The sequence below is a fragment of the Ziziphus jujuba genome, chromosome 1 (genome assembly GCF_031755915.1).
Source record: "Ziziphus jujuba cultivar Dongzao chromosome 1, ASM3175591v1".
Taxonomy (NCBI): Eukaryota; Viridiplantae; Streptophyta; class Magnoliopsida; order Rosales; family Rhamnaceae; genus Ziziphus; species Ziziphus jujuba.
In genome coordinates, this window is record NC_083379.1 from 23,288,307 (window position 1) to 23,304,950 (window position 16,644).

The following is a 16,644-nucleotide window of genomic DNA, read 5'->3' on the forward strand; positions in this document are numbered from 1 at the left end:
ATTTAAAAAAAATTATTATCTATTAATTTAAATTTCATTTAAAATAAATTTAAACTTTTAGTGAAATTTTAATTTAGAATTGTAAATTAAAATAAAAATATTAATTTGAATTTGTTGACTAAAAAATTTTTATTTGATTATTAATTATTCTTTCTTCATGTTTTCCAAATATATTTTTTCTTCGTAAAAAATGAGAGAGAATAAATTTTTTTTCTTGTTCACCAGATATGTTTAAATTTTAAATTAAAATTAAAAATATTTTCTTTTTGAAACATAAAGTTAAAATTAAAAAAAAAAAACTTACTTTTAGCTTATTCACAAAAAAAAAAAATCTTTATTTAAAATATTTTTTTGGAATATTATATTTTTAAGTAGAATTTAAACTTACTTATATATTTTGTTCTTTTGATTATTAGTAGTATTTAAGAAATATTAGTTTATTTATCAATTATGTAATTTGAAAAAATAATGGAAATGACTAATTTTTAAATAATATTATTATATTAATAAATTTATTATATTAAATATTATCAAATAAATTGGTTATTATATAATTTCATTAAAATTGATTTTTAGAAGGTGATTGGAGGGTAATTTGGTCATTTCATCTGTCATTTAGGAGAACAAAATGATTGGTACAGGATGGGAGATTCCTACAATTTTTTAAACCTCAAGTGTCTTTAATTTTCTTAAACCTTAATAGGTATTAGATTGTATTGTATTATGTAATACAGTATTTGGATGCATTTGGGTTATGATGATATTGGATTATATAATACCTCTTCGTATTTTTTAATACAGCTCATGGTGTATTACTAATACACTCGATTTCTTTTGTATTATCTAATACAACTTTCCTTCATCTACAACTATTCCACATTTCCTCTCAAAAACTACACAGCCGACGTGATGATTTTTTTGAAGAGGGGCCATGAGAAGGTTGAGATCCTCTCTTTGACTGATCTGTCCTCGGTTTCGGCTTGGATCGACGGACCTTCTTCCATGCAAACCCTATTGTCCACCCTCTCTCATGGGTGCACACAGAGCCAACCCCATCGCTTCATCCTTTGGAAATTTATCCAGAAACAAATACCTCCCAAAAGTCAAAATCAATCAAAAAGGAAAAAAAAAATTTCCAATTCAACCACAAAAATTAAGAATACTTTGGAGAGATATTAAATGCATCCCTTCATCTTCTCTCTTCTTGCAATCTAACCAAAAAAAAAAAAAAAATTGAAGAGAAATTCCAACCCATTTTGTTGCAAATTAATGGCCGCCGATTTTATTTTATTTTTTCCCTCCTTATAATCTGGTAATGAGAGAAAGAGGAGGAAGAATGGTGCAGAGAAATTTGGGTGAAGAAGGCAGAGAGAGAGAGAGAGAGAGAGAGAGAGAGAGAGAGAGAGAGAGAGAGAGAGAGAGAGAGAGAGACGCTGTGAGAGAGAGTAAACGAAATTAGGAAAGAGAAAAATGATTTTGATTATTAAACTTGTGTGTGGTGAATTGGGTCTTTTGTGTGTGTGTGTGTGTGTGTGTGTGTGTGTGTGTGTGTGTGTGTGTGTGTGTGTGTGTGTGTGCAAGGTGCATTTGTGGTGCAAGTGTGTTCTGCGTGTATATATATATGTATATTAAATTGATTATATTGTAATATTTTGTTTTTTCTATATATATATATATAGATATTGTAAAAACTGTTTTTTATTTTTTGCAATTTAGTAAATTTTAAGCTTTTTGTATAATTTTTTTTTTATTTTTTCTAAACTATATGATACCATTTATTTTTTTAATATTAAATTTTGTTATTGTCATAAATTATAATAATATATAAAATGGAAAGAAAAATACATAATATTTTTATAATATTTATTTTACTAATAGTAATAATTTATAAAATAATAAATAATTAAAAATAATACAATATAATATACTGTAGTACCAAATGATGTATTATTTTATATAATTCAGCACCAAACATAATATATGTATAATATAATACATTCCAATACAATACAATTTATAACAATACAATCCAATACTGCATCTCAAACATAATGAATACAACATATTTTTTATAGTTTTTATAAAATATATATATATATATATAGTATATGAATTACTTGTAATTAAATATGTACATCCACATACGTGCAAACCCATTAGAGCAGGACGATGCAAGTATAATTAGGACTATATATGTATGATGAATTTTCTCGACATATATATATATATAAATATATATAAGTTGGAAAATATCATATAATATATCGAAAATAAACCTAAGCAAGTGTGGTCCCCCGTTCCGTACTCCATCACTGCTGAAAAAAATGCCGCCCTAGAGAGCAGCCAAGACAACCGAGCGGGTACGGTGCCCCATATTCGCATTGTATATAAATCACCCTTCGTGAATATAAATCATCCATCCTAAAGCCAAAGGAAAAAAACTCTTTCTCTCTCTCTTTCTCTCTCTCTCTCTCCCTAAAACGAAATTTGTTTCGTAGTAGCCCATTTTGCGGTTTCTTTTGCATGGCACTGTCGCTCACTGCCTAACTCACACTGCCGGGCTGTGAGCAGTGGCGTTTTCTTCTCTTTTCTATAAGAAAACCCCTCCAGGTGGCTTTGCTTTCTTACTTTCTATCTTCCTACTCTTATTCCTATCTATCTATGTATATATGTATATACATAATTCATTTCCATTATATATATATATATATATATATAAATATATATGAACGTGTACATATCTATTTACCCCGTTGAGTTAACGCTTTGCCGTTTTTTCTTTTTATCACTCTGACGAGAGGGCTTGTTTGTGAAGTTGAACGTTCTAGAAGGTAATCATATATGGCTTCGCCTGATGACTGGGATCCTCAGATGATGTAAGTTAGAATTTTTCTCAATGTGGCTGCTGTACCAATTGCTGTAGATAATTATCGGTGTGCGCTTTGTTTGTTCCCCTTTTTTTTTTTTTTTTTTTTTTTTTAATGCTTAGTTAATTGGAATAAGGTTGTTGTTAATTTGGGTGACATAGGCTCGACCTGTATTTGCATGATTATATGGTGAAAAAGAAAATGGATAAAACTGCTGCAATTTTCAAAGGCGAGGCCAAAGTTCCTGATTGCCAAGTCGGTGCGTACTCTATAATTTGTTTGACATATTATCATTCTATATAATGAGCTGTGTTAGAGTGTATTTATGTAAAAGAATATTGAATTTTGGTTTTAATGTAGGTTTATTTGTTCTAACCTTCGATTACAGTTACTGCTCCATTGTTTTTCATTGCATAACTAATCATACACGCTACTAACTTTTTTTTTTCTTTTTTTAGTAATAATCATATACACTACAACTTGGATCATTTTTATATTTCCAATTTTAAACGCGCATTATTTATTATTATTGGATTTATTTATTTATTTATTTAATTTTTTTTTTTTTTTTAGTGATTGATTCCCCTGAAGGGTTCTTATATGAATGGTGGTCTGTACTTCATGATGTTTGGGCCTCTATGCATCCAAAGAATCAGGGAGACAAGGCTGAAGCCTATCTTAATAAGGTGATCTTTTTGCTGAAATTGAAGTTTCTTTTTCTTAATAAGCCTATCTGTCTTGGCCTCTTGATGATGCTGTGTTTTGGTTGTAAGGTCATGCTACTAAGCAGTTTCTTGCTCAATTTTCAGACTCTGCAAATGAAGGAGAATGAACAACGAAATAAATATCTGATGGAGTCACATTCAGCAATGAATCAGCAAATTAGGCCCGGAAAATTTCAAATGGATAACAACTGTCGTAAGATGTTGGGGCAACCAGCTTCTAGTTTGTTGGCTGCAAACATTTATGAGGACGAGCATCATCGAACGGAATCTGCTAGCAAGCTTGATCCCAGTTTGCATTTACTTGATGTCAACAAAGTGAATCTCTCAAAGTCGGTTGCAACCAGTTCAAGGTACTTCTGCAGTATGTTATATGATTTGGTTCAACATAGATGAAACTAAAATGTGGAATTCTATCCCTGTGTCTGCGGTCATTTTACTGTTGGTTTACTTAGTTTATGTATTGAGCATTTCTCATCTTTTTCTTTAACATTCTCCATTCATGTATCAGCAATCCTCTGGAACATATGTTCAGGATGATTCAACAGCAGGCTATGAGAGTATGTAGTCTTTGAATTAACTTATATTGTTCTCTAATGTACATGCAAATTGCTTGAATTTTTTAGTAAATAAATAAATTTTGAAAGCAGGACAACAGAATTGGTATCAACTTAGAGAAGTCTGTAGCTATTGATCCTTCACTTTGTGGACTGCAAAATGCCGTATTCCAAATGACGGGATCTCATGATTCAGGTTTGACTACTTCATACTTCCTGATAGTTATGCATTGTTATTTAGATTTTCCACTAACCTGGTTCAATTTTAGTTTTACAGTGCTCAGCATGCATATGTGCATCAAGGAGCTAATTTCTATATGCAGTTTGCTTCTAGTGCTATGTTACTTTAAATAGGAAAAACACAAGAGTTTCTCCTGAAACTTTAGAAGCTGTATTATAGGAGTCTTTTGTTTCATTTGCTGAATCTTTTAATTGCCAGTACTGCATTTGGTCTTTTTACCTTCATTCCTGTTACACACTTTTAATACACAAATAGCCAAACTATTTTTTAGTTTCACGATTTTCTCAAAAGCTTTACTGTTAGCAACATTTTTCTGAAAACTCTACTTGCTATTCTTACCAAATGGACAATAAATACAATATGTAGTTAAGGCCTCTGGATTTAATTTGACAGGACTATAAAGCTAATAGAGTTATCATTGCAAAATAATGCGTCATTCTTTTTTTTCGTCTTGTACTTCTTTTCGGTTAAGGCATGTGAATTTTTTTCGCAAATTTATGCAGGGATGTATAAAGCAGGGATGTATAAAGGAGTCAATCCAGTGCCACTGAATGCATGGCCTCTTCAAGTATGTTATATTTTCTGTCAAACAGTTCAAGCATCATCTGTAGGTTGTATTTTCATTGTAGAATTATATATCCTGTTAGCATCGATTTAAAGTTCCAATGATTTTTATCTAAAAATTTAAATTGGAAGTTATTAATATTTTCCTGGAAAGGGAAGCACCAGATCTTAAACAGACAACTGGTTTTGCAGAAATCAACAGCAGAGCTTCAGCAGCCACTTTTGGCTCAACTATTGACAGCACCTGAAAAACAAAAATCTGTTGCTGGAAGTTCTACTAATATTCATTGGTCAAATCCGATGCCTCAACAGAGTGAATGTCGGGGAAAGGATAGACAGGTTAGGGGAAACAATGATTTTAACTTCCAGCTTGAGTTGCAATATGAGTGTCTTGAATGCATAGACATGTATAAGTATACATAAGCAAAGTACCCTTAGACAGCAGTGAGATGATTAGTACTTCTGTAGTTGTCTGGAAAAAAAATTGGGATTAGGCCTTTATTAGTGGACTTTTGATGTCCATAAATTTGAAGGCCGTTTTGGAGATACTCCTCATAAATATGAAGGCCATTTTCGTACCAAATGTAAATTTTAATTTTCCCATAAAAAAAAAAAAACGTTGAGTTTAGTTTTCAGATTCCTTCAAGAATTTTTTTGTTAGACCTGAGTTCATAATTTCTTGTTAATCCTAATCCTCATGAGCAAATGATTGGAATGACTCAGATGATGGTTCCTACGAAACAAATGGCAGAGCACCAACTTCAATATGATCGGCCACAGAAGCAGAAGATATTAAAGGTTATTGAACCATTTATTTTGCAGAAAAATTTTCCTAATTGCAGAAAAGTTCTCCAAACTTCTTCACATTCTTCTGATTTGTAACTGCTGTTATGATATGCTCTTATATAGAATGGCAGAAAGAGGAAGGCAGCATCACATTTAGAAGCTGGAGAAAATCCTTTTGTAGGTCATTCCCTTGGGCGAATAAGCCATTTGCTAGTAAACACTCTATCTTAGCATTTTTATCTGCTACTTATGAGTTTGCTCATGGAATCCAACCATAGGACTGTGAGAAAGCTAAGGAGGATGTACCTGTGTTAGACAATGTTGAGTCGTTCTTGTGCCATGATGACGACATTGCCAAGGATACGAACACACCTTTCAGCATTTTAAAACGTCCTTCCACAGCTTGTAATAAAAATGAGCATCAAGGTAACTCTTTTGGATTTAAAGATAAGAATGCTTTATGGTTACCATTAACTGTTATTTATGCAATATCTGTGAGTCTGTTTTTCCCAATATGTCAGAATTATAAATTTTATTTTGCATTATGTAAGTATCATAAAGAATTTAGCACATAAAAAATTGCTATACTAAATTTCATTCTTTTTTGTTTTCGAAGAGGAATAATAGAGACAATGACACAGACAGAGAGACACAGAGCCCATTCATGATTTCTCTGCCATCCTCAAATTAACCATTGCTAGTACCCTTTTTCTTACATGATTAAGTTTCAAAATTGTCACTAATACAAAACTGCTGCTGCTTGAAATCAGTTATTTTTTTTATAAAATAAAGAAATTGAGGCTCATATTTATAGTTGAAAAAATAGAAACACCAATGAAGCCTTTGTCCACGTAAAACTATCAGCTATGATGCTATTTCTAAAAGGTGGTAGCTGCAAACATGAAAACTTTGTCATTAGAGTAAATTAATTAGGTTGGGAAATTTTATATTTAGCATAATGCACATCACTGCATTAGAATTCTGTGCCTTATAAGCCAACTGATGACAGTTGACTTTGCCTTTCTATTACTTGAAGTAGGTTATTTTAGGTAATACATTCAATTCTTATTTTTCTGAAAGATTTGATCAGCAGCAGCTCAAAATCCCTCAACACATATCCAAAAATAATCAATTTGCTTTATAGAATTTGAAAACGTTGAATATGTTAATATTATTATCTGCCTGTCTGAAAGCAAAATTTTTTGAGTTTTTTAAGATTGCCATATAGTATTTGGAGTCTTACGCGAAAGCCGGCATGAGGAAATTAGGCTTGTCTCTTACTAGTACACTTGATGGTTTAATCCTCCAAGTACCAAATTTTCTAGCTGATCTTCCGACAGCAAGTGCTGTACGGACATTGTGTACTTAACAATAATCTACCATAGACTCTGCAAAATATTTTCTTATTCTGTTCTTGAAGTAGATTTAGCTTTGTAAACTATGCATAATGTGACAATGACAAAATGATGCCTGCAATATTTATGCTAGAAACCATGAAGTTAGTCTTTTTAACAATTTTTATGTTACTGTCTGGTAGGTTTCTCTTTTGAAGAGGTTGCCTCCCTTCACTTGAGCAAAGCCAAGGTCTTGTGCTGCCATTTTTCATCGGAGGGGAAGTTATTGGCCAGTGCAGGGCATGAAAAGAAGGTGGTTTAAAATATCCATCTTTAAATTTTAGTTTAGCTTGTTGTTAATCAGTTATCAAGATCTTTTCATGAGTTCATAGCTGATATCATCATCTACTGACAGGTTTTCGTTTGGAGTGTGGAAACTTTTGATTTTGTTAATACTTCAGAAGAACATTCTCTTCTCATTACAGATGTCCGATTTGGACCTAGTTCATCTATTTTTGCAACATCTTCCTTTGATAGAACAGTGAAAATCTGGGATGCAGCTAGAGTAAGTTTTACCTTCTTGCTCCATTCCAATCTGGACAAAAAATTTTGTTGCAGTTCAGTTCTATTTTCTTCCTTTTGCATGCAAAGGCTTTTGACATTGAACGCACTATTTCTCATGATAGCTTACAATTTTTATTTTTTATTTTTATATATATACTTATATAACTTTTCACAAATTTTTATTATGTTTTCATCTTTTTATGTCGGCATCTCCTTTAATGTATAAAAATATTCCCAGGGAAACACCTGTCCACACTGATCTAAGTTGATAATATATTTTGTTCTATTTAAAATGTCGAAAGGCCTCTTTTCACAAATTTAGATTCTATGTATTGAATTTTCGTCATAACCACCAGATTATTCGAATATTGAAACATAGAATATCACTAGAATACAATGTATGATTCGCAGTTTTAGAAGTTTCAATTTATTGCTTCCCCTCTCCACTAATTGCTGACAGTATAAAGGACCTTGAAAGAACATATATCTAATTAGTATTTGGTTTCCATATATACAGACAGGAATACTAGAGGTCTGCTGCTCAAGTTATCCACGTAATCTGGATATAAATTTGGCATTGCAGGCAAACTGATGTAGGATAGTAGAGAAGAGAAGGAAAAGAAGAATGATATTAGGATATTGTAGTATGGGACACACAATTACAGCTGAAATAAAAATTATAAAAATGAGAAATTTGTGTGAAAAATACCTAAATAAAAAACATACAAAATATTAATAGGCAATTATAGAAATATTTTATTATAGCAAAAGAATATAATAATTTCTCTTTAAAATAAGAAGAGCACAATTGATAATATCCTCTTTCTTATAATAGGAGAAAACACATATTCTCTCTTAAAAAAAAAAACACAAGTACTTAGGAGAAACTCTTTTAAAATTCTCTCTCTAATACTCTCCTTCTTTCTCTCTATTTCTAAGTATTTTTTTTTTTTTCAAAGAGATAGGATGGGATTACAAGAGAATGGAATGGAACTGCAAAGTATGGAGATGTATAATGGCCAGAAAAGTGGCTTTATCACCACATATCTCCCACCTAAGTCACTTTTGCTGTAACCCTTCTATCATTTATATTTGCTATTTTATTCCCATGCTTCCCATGCTTTTGCTAGGCCAATAGAGGATCTCAACACATAAACTTGTTAGTACTAATTAGCTTTGTTAGAACATCTACTAGATTGTCTCTAGTATGGATTTTCTGTAGATCCACATTCCTTTCTTCCACCTTCTCATGAACAAAGTGAAATGGAACTTGTATGTGTTTTGTCTTCGAATGATATGCTGGATTCTTTTCTAAATGTAAAGTGCTCTGACCATCAAAAAATAAAGTTATCTTCTCTTATTTGTATCCAAACTCCTCTAGCAGCATTTGTTACCATATCATCTCTTTGCTAGTTTGCAAAGCTCCGATATATTCTGCTTTTGTTATAGAAGTAGCCACGATAGACTATACTTTTGAAACCTAGCTTATAGGTCCTCTAGCGAGAGTAAAGACATATCCTGTGGTGGATTTGTTTTTGTCTAGATCACCTACATAATATGAATTAACGTAGCCTTTGACAGTAAAGTTTGATCATCCATAATATAATGCAGCATTTGAGATATCCTTCAGATGTCTTAGGATCCTTTTCACAGCACTCCAATGTTCTCTACCAGGATTTGCCATGTATAGACTAACTGCTCCCACTGCTTGTGCAATGTTTGATCTTGTACATATCATAGCAAACATTAAGCTACCCATTACTGATGCATATTGTGCTCAAGACATTTCTATTGCCCTACAAACCAAGTTCTCCTTTCCCTTTTCTTCAAAACCTCCTGGTTAGAGTATGCAAATCTCTTCTTCAAGTTTCTATGAAGAAATGTTGGTGCCAGTCATCAACATACAAAAGTAGAATAATGAAATCATTACCAAATCTGTTGTATTCAAGACTCATGATGAAGAAATCAAATCTCTTATACTAACATCTTGTTGACTATTTGAAACCATATAGAGATTTGTTCAACTTGCAAACCGAGTTGTCCTTTCCCTTTTCTTCAAAACCTCCTGGTTGGAGCATGTAAAATCTCTTCAAGGGTTTCATGAAGAAATGTAGTTTTCACATTCAACTATTCTAAATACAAGTCAAAATGTAGCAGACATTGCCAAGACTATGTGAACTATTTTAAGTCGAATAACAGGAGAGAGTATCTCATTGAAATCAACACATTCTTTCTGAGCAAATCATTTCAGCATCAATCTAGCACGACACCACTTTACTTGATCACTGCTATCTCATTTGATCTTGTAGAACCATTTGTTGTCGATAGCCTTCCTTCCTTGTAGTAATGGACTAAGATCCTATGTCTTGTTTTTATGAGGAGCTTCAATTTCTTCTAGCATTGCTATCATCCAGAAAAAAGCTTCTTGGCTTTTTGTAGCCTCTTGGAAAGTTTATGGCTCTCCGTTTTCTGTTAGTAAATAGTATGGAACATTTCCCTCTATAATGTATTTTGAGTACCAAGCTGATTCTCTTCTCTCCCTATTTGACTGTCGAACTTGTGGAGTGGCAAACTCAGTTTGCTTTTATTCTTCATGCTCTGATGCTGTTTCAGAAAAATCTAGAACTTTTTGTCTATATCTTTCTTTAACTTGAACTATAATAGCATATAGTTTCTCTTTTGAGTGCTATCATATTCATTTTTTTTGTATTTTATCTTTTGTAAATATCACATCTTTGCTGATTATCACCTTGTAGGCAGTGGGATCTCATAGGCGGCACCCCTTAACTCCATCAGTATATCTTAAGAAAATACATTTTTTAAAAATTTTGGATCTAGCTTTGATATTTCTTAGGCATTGTACATAATAGAAACAGGACTTCTAAATATATGTAAGTGTGAAGAATTAGCTACCTTATTAGTCCACATCTCCATCGACATTTTCAAATCAATTGCTATTGATGGTGACCAATTGATCACATAACAGATGATCTTAATTGCTTTTGTCCAAAATACTTAGCTATCCCTACAATTCTCAAAATTGCTCTTGTATGTTAAAACAATGTTCTTTTCATCCGCTCTACTACTCCATTTTGCTGTAGAGTGTATGCCACCGTCAATTGCCTCTTGATACTTTCTTATTGACAGAAGCTATCAAATTCTTCACCAGTATATTCTTCTCCATTGTCTGTCCTCAAACACTTGATCTTCTTCTTTGATTCATATTTTATCCATGCTTTGAATATTTTAAAAACTGAAAATACACCTGCTTTCCTCTTGATTGGATACACCCAATATCTCCTTAAGTAATCATTACCAAACATCGGAGTGGATCAGCTCTAAAGTTGCTTTCCTTTTAGTAGTAAAACTCTAAAACTTTAATTTGTGCTGCTTACTAGTAATACAATGCTCACAAAAGGATAATGAAACCTTTTTGAGCCCTAGAACAAGCTTTTGTTTAGCGAGAACCTTCAAACGTCGTTCCAACATGTGACCAAGCTTATGGTGCCACATCATCATCGATTCTTCTGCAGAACTTGTTTATGTTGTAAATGCTTCTCCATCTTGTTATGTTTCTCCTTTAAGCATGTACACTTTACAGTTATCTTTTCTGCTTTCATCACCATAAGAGCACCTTTAATTATTTTTGTGATCCTATCTTGAACATGGGTTTTGCACCCATTATTATCTAATTGTCCCAAAAACAACAGATTTTTCTTCAGGCCTTTCACGTGCCATACCTTTTGGATTGTACGAATCGTGTCATCATATATTTTCAATTCGATGGTACCAATGCCGGAGATCTTCAATTCATGATTATCCCCCATGAGCACACATCTTCCTGAGATAGGTTCATAATGATGGAACCATTCTCTTTAGGGGTCATATGCCATGTTGCTCCTAAGTTCATAAGCCAAACATCAGCAAATCTTTTTTTGCCCTCAATAACTATTGATACTTCACTTTATAAACTTTCATCTTCATCTGATGTATTCGCCACACAACTTTTAACTTTTACGACTCAGCACCTTTTTCCTTTGGCTTCTTTGTTCTTCTTTAGATGCCAACACTCCATTTTGTAGTGTCCTTTCTTGCCATAGTGATGACATTTAATATCTTCTTACTTTTAAATTTTGATATACTCTAATTTTTAACTCCCACTAAGACCACATTCCTTTGATCTCCCTCTCGTCACCATCAGAGCTTCAACTTGTTGTGAACTTCCTAGTCTATCATCGTTGTCCTTGCACCAACTTTCTTCGTCAAAAACTATAGCTACAATATCATCGAAGACTAAAATTTCTAAATTGTTGGTTAAGTTGACAATGAGTTGATTATATGAATCACATGGACTTTGAAGCAAAATTTCAGCACATTCTTTTGTGTTTACGTTTTGCCCAGTTGTTGTGGGCTGTGAAAACAAAGTATTGAGGGTGTTGATATGGTCAGTCAAAGTAGTTAATCCCATCATTCAAAGAGTGTAAAGCCTTATCTTGAAGAATATTTTGTTGTGTAGTTATTTGGCCTTGTATAAGTTTATTAGAGTATTCCATATTTCTTTTGTTGTCTTTTTCTCCGCTAAACTTGACAATATTTCATCTGCTAGGTGCAAATTAGCAATAACATTGCCATCCATCTCGTTCCACTTGCTGTTATCAAGGATCTTCTTGGGCTTTTCTTCAATTGCCCCCCAAGCCATTATCTTTTCTCAAAACTGTCTTTATTCTCATTTTCCACAATAAGAAATTATTCCTATTGAACTTTTCTATTTCGTACTTCATATCCATTGTTAAAGGTAGGGGTGGGCAAAAATCGAACCGGACCGATCAAACCGACCAAACCGACATATTTGGTTTGGTTTGGGTTGGTTTTAATTTATTAATCGGTTTGGTTCGGTTAAATATATAAAAAAAACCGAAATGGTCGGTTCGGGTTGTAGGTTGGATAAAATTTATCCAACCCAACCCGCACCAAACCGATCATCAATTAAATTAACATTTTATTTTACTTTTATATATAAATATAGTATATAATTATAAAATAAAACTATTATTTTATTTATTGTGAGAATGTGATTGAAGAGTATGGAAGAAGACTTTTTAAAATAATTTTTATTTTTATGGATTGTTAGTTTATTTAATTATAAGTTCATTTTAAAATTTAAGATTTCAAATATGGATTGTATTCTATTTTATAATTAATAATGGTTGTAGATTTGTTATAGAATTTATTTGTTGGTGTATGATGTATTTGTATAATTAGGTTGTAGTTGTAGACTTATATTATAGTTATATGGTTTTATTTTGTATTATCTTACTTGTATTGTTGTTGTATGGTTTCATGTTGCATTGTAGTTAATAGTTAGTTTATTTGGTATTTTTGCTAGTTGAATGTATATTAAAATTATTTAATTTAGATATTATTTAATTTAGATAATAGCTTGAAAAAGATGCTTAATTCAAAATATAATGCATGAATATGATTGAAGATTGATAATTAAAAAGGTCTAAAAAAACTTTATACAATTTTGAACCCAATGTGTACAATTTTTATCTCAAAATAACATAAATAAAAAAATTTGAGCCGAGATCCAAACCGACCAAAACCGTTTACCCAACCCAAACCGACTAATGATCATCGGTTTGGTTCGGTTCGGGTTGAACATGGTGGTCGGTTTGGTTTGGTTTCGTATCCAATCCAAACCGAATTGATCGGTTCGGTTTAAAAAAATCTATAAAACCGAACCAAACCGCACCGAGCCCACCCCTAGTTAAAGGTGCCTCTTTTCTACTAACTAGATCTAACTGTAGCACAAAAAACTAACTATAAACTTGGCATTCTGATACCACTATTAGGATATTATGGTAAGGGATACACAATTGTAGCAAAAGTAAAACTTATAAAAATGAGAAATTTGTGTGAAAAATATCAAAATGAAATACACATACAATAATAAGCAATTGTAAAAGGATTTTATTATAGCAAAAAAATATAATAAATTTTTTCTAAAATAAAAAGAGCATAATTGATAATATCCTCTGTCTTGTAATGGGATAAAACATATACTCTCTTTTACGAAGGAAAGACAAATAATTAGGAGAAACTCTTTTAAAATTCTTTCTCTAATACTCTCCTTCTTTCCCTCTGTTTCTAAGTATTTTTTTTTTTCCCCCAAAGAAACGGGATGGGCTAACAAGAGAATGGAATGGAATTGCAAAACGTGGAGATGTATATATAGGTGCATGTGGCAGTAAAACTGGCAATGTGAGTGTTGGAATTGAATTGGTACTCTTAGCTGTTGCAAGCTGTGGACAGCATATACCCACTGCACCGCCTTTGGCTTTGTCAAAAAGTTAATAGCTAGGAAAGTGGCTTTCCCGCCACAGGTGAGAGAGAAAGAGAGAGAGAGAAAGAGAAGAAATAGATAGAATTTGACGAATGTGAAAAAGAATGGAATAAAAGGGGAGAGAAAACAGAGGAATGAGGTAAAGTTATATTAATAGGGTGAGAAGTAGAAGAACCTTAGAGAGGGAAGGATAGGGAAAGCCCCCAGCGGGAAAGTAACTTTATTTACTAATCCATTATCTCAATAATCTGTCTAATAGGGTTTTAGTGATCCTTATTTGTAATAAAACATCCAAGTTAGAAAAAACAATAAGGAAAATGATTAAAGCTGGAAACTAGATCAAAACCATAATAAAATCTAATAATAATAAAATCGTAATTATGCCTACTCTCCGTCACCAATGCTTATGTTTACTTTTTGCTTTGGGCCTAAACAGTTTGAACCTTTGTTATTGTAGCCAAGCAAATCATTGTTCCAGCTAGTTGGGCATGCTGAACGAGTTTTATCGATAGATTTCCATCCAAGGAAGATTGATCTCCTATGTTCATGTGATATAAATGATGAAATTCGATTCTGGAATGTCAACCAATCTTCTTGCCTGCGTGTATCTAAGGTTGGATCTCAAGCATTTAGTTTTTTAAAACATAATGTTGCATTGTAACAGGATAAGCTTTCAAGTCCGAAGTTTTTAATTTTATGTTTATGCCATACATGAAATATTTGGATGGTTAAGCGCAAAGTCCTTAAGTCTATATTTATTCTTCTCAAGTTATGAAAGAATTATGAAAGACAAAAGTAATGTCATCTCATGATGCTGCCTTGCATTTTCTGGTTTCATCAACTCCTTAAAACAATTTAGGAATCATTTCATTGTTATGATGGCAATTCCCTCTTAATGCATCTTTTTTTTTTTTTTTTTTTTTTTTTTTTACTTTGAAGATCATTTTGTAAAATTCTCTTGGAACTCTTATCTATTAAATGCTGATATGGTTATCCGTGGGGAATAATTACAGGGAGCCATAAAACAAGTTAGATTCCAGCCACAGTCTGGAAAGCTTCTGGCCACAGCTTCAGGAAATGTAATCAATTTATTTGATGTTGAGACCGGAAATCTCCATTCGTCCTTCAAGGTCATCTTTAAATTCATTAAAGTCATTTTAATTATAGCTCTGTTTATACATTTCAATTCTCATGATTTGTTGTAAACTTCTTTCAGGGACATGTCAAAGATATCCATTCAATTTGCTGGGATCCAAGTGGGAAGTATATTGCTTCTGTTAGTGACGAGAGCGCTCGAGTTTGGTCAACTATATCAGACGGAAAATGTGTCCACGAATTGCAGGCAAATGGCAATAAGTTTCAATCATGCACATTTCATCCTGGATATTCTCAGCTCTTGATTGTTGGCGGTTACCAGGTAGTTGTTAATCTCTAATACTGATGCTAGCAATCTAACAATGTCAGGGTGATTGTGTTCGTCTCTGCAAATGAAAGTGAGATTTTGCACTTCCACTGTCAATTAACTTGACGCCTAACTACCAATGCAAGCTTTTTGAGTCACCATTTTTGAAAAGAATGATAAGACTCTGGGTGGAAAGATATCATAGATAAAAAATCAATAAAAATGGAAGCCCATATGAGCATGGACAAGATTCTCTCCTCATTGAAAATTTTGGTAGATTAGTTTTCCATAATCTGACGGTAGCACATTTACGTTGACCCTCTAATTTTTCCTTGAGAAAAATATTATCAAATAGTTTGATCATCACTTATGGGTCTATCTGCGATAAATAGCAAAGAAGTCACTTTCTGGTACGCCTACTGTGTCTTATGTACCATGAAGGAGTTCAAAGAACTGGTTTTAGAAGACCGTGATATGTCAATTTATATTTTTCCAAATTGAGGCTAAACTTTGCAGACTCCGTAGGGTGGAATAAAGGTTATCATTTACTTAAATGATCTTTTGCAGATTTTTCTTTGTGAGACCTCATTTTATATGGTTTCTTAAAATTAATTTCAGTTCCTTGAGCTGTGGAATCCAACCGAGACCAGTAAAACGTTGTCAATTTCAGCGCATAGTGGGTTAGTTACTGCTCTAGCGGACTCAGTACAGACTGAAATGGTAGCCTCAGCGAGCCATGACCAGTGTGTGAAGCTATGGAAGTAAAGTGTGCATGCCAGCATGAGAAGGCAAGGAGATTTTTCTAATTTAGATTTCGAATACTGATACACTATTAGAATATAGGCTACTGGAGCTCTTTCCAAAGGCAATGGGTTGCTCAATGATACTTTTGTAATAGTCATAGCAGAAAAGGTTTAAAAGAAGGTGCAAAAACGCACAATAGTTATACTCCAATCCTTCATAAATATATACCCGTTATAGACTCAAAAACTTGCAATGAAATGTTAATATTATAAACCGACTTTGCAATATAAGACTGCCTTTATGAGCTTCTTAAACATGTTTGTGTTTATGCATTCAGTAAAATATCTTCAGGATGTGTGCCTACAAATTACCTTGATACTGATTGTACTGTTCCTAATCCCTATGGTAGGATATTTCATCAATTACATCAATTATGCTAAAAATGGGAAAAAAAGGAAGCCAATTTTCGCTAGACAAACCATTTTATAAAATGGACACGGTTAAAAATTATTAGACC

General features: G+C 32.7%; 1 protein-coding gene across 2 annotated transcripts; it reads left to right on the forward strand.

The window, feature by feature from the left end:
- Window positions 1-2,413: 2,413 nt before the first annotated feature.
- Window positions 2,414-16,400, forward strand: LOC107425385 (transcriptional corepressor LEUNIG). Of its 2 annotated transcripts, none has more exons than XM_048481390.2 (18): window positions 2,414-2,610; window positions 2,816-2,876; window positions 3,029-3,126; window positions 3,441-3,553; window positions 3,677-3,942; window positions 4,101-4,149; window positions 4,240-4,342; window positions 4,891-4,955; window positions 5,144-5,290; window positions 5,675-5,749; window positions 5,861-5,914; window positions 6,016-6,163; window positions 7,275-7,384; window positions 7,487-7,636; window positions 14,439-14,594; window positions 14,995-15,111; window positions 15,198-15,398; window positions 16,002-16,400. In XM_048481390.2, the coding sequence occupies exons 2-18, from the start codon at window positions 2,842-2,844 to the stop codon at window positions 16,146-16,148; spliced, it is 2,034 nt and encodes a 677-aa protein (XP_048337347.2). In that variant the 5' UTR covers window positions 2,414-2,610; window positions 2,816-2,841; the 3' UTR covers window positions 16,149-16,400. The 2 variants fall into 2 exon arrangements, with proteins under 2 accessions (XP_048337347.2, XP_048337349.2); XM_048481392.2 differs by having other exon boundaries at window positions 4,906-4,955.
- The last annotated feature ends 244 nt before the right edge of the window (window positions 16,401-16,644 follow it).

What these genes read in the sequence shown, in the direction of transcription:
- LOC107425385 (XM_048481390.2), top strand. Translation starts at nt 2,842, where the DNA reads ATGGCTTCGCCTGATGACTGGGATCCTCAGATGAT. An exon ending in GACGGGATCTCATGATTCAG is followed by an intron (nt 4,343 to 4,890) that starts GTTTGACTACTT and finishes AAATTTATGCAG; the next exon opens with GGATGTATAAAGCAGGGATG. An exon ending in TAATAAAAATGAGCATCAAG is followed by an intron (nt 6,164 to 7,274) that starts GTAACTCTTTTG and finishes ACTGTCTGGTAG; the next exon opens with GTTTCTCTTTTGAAGAGGTT.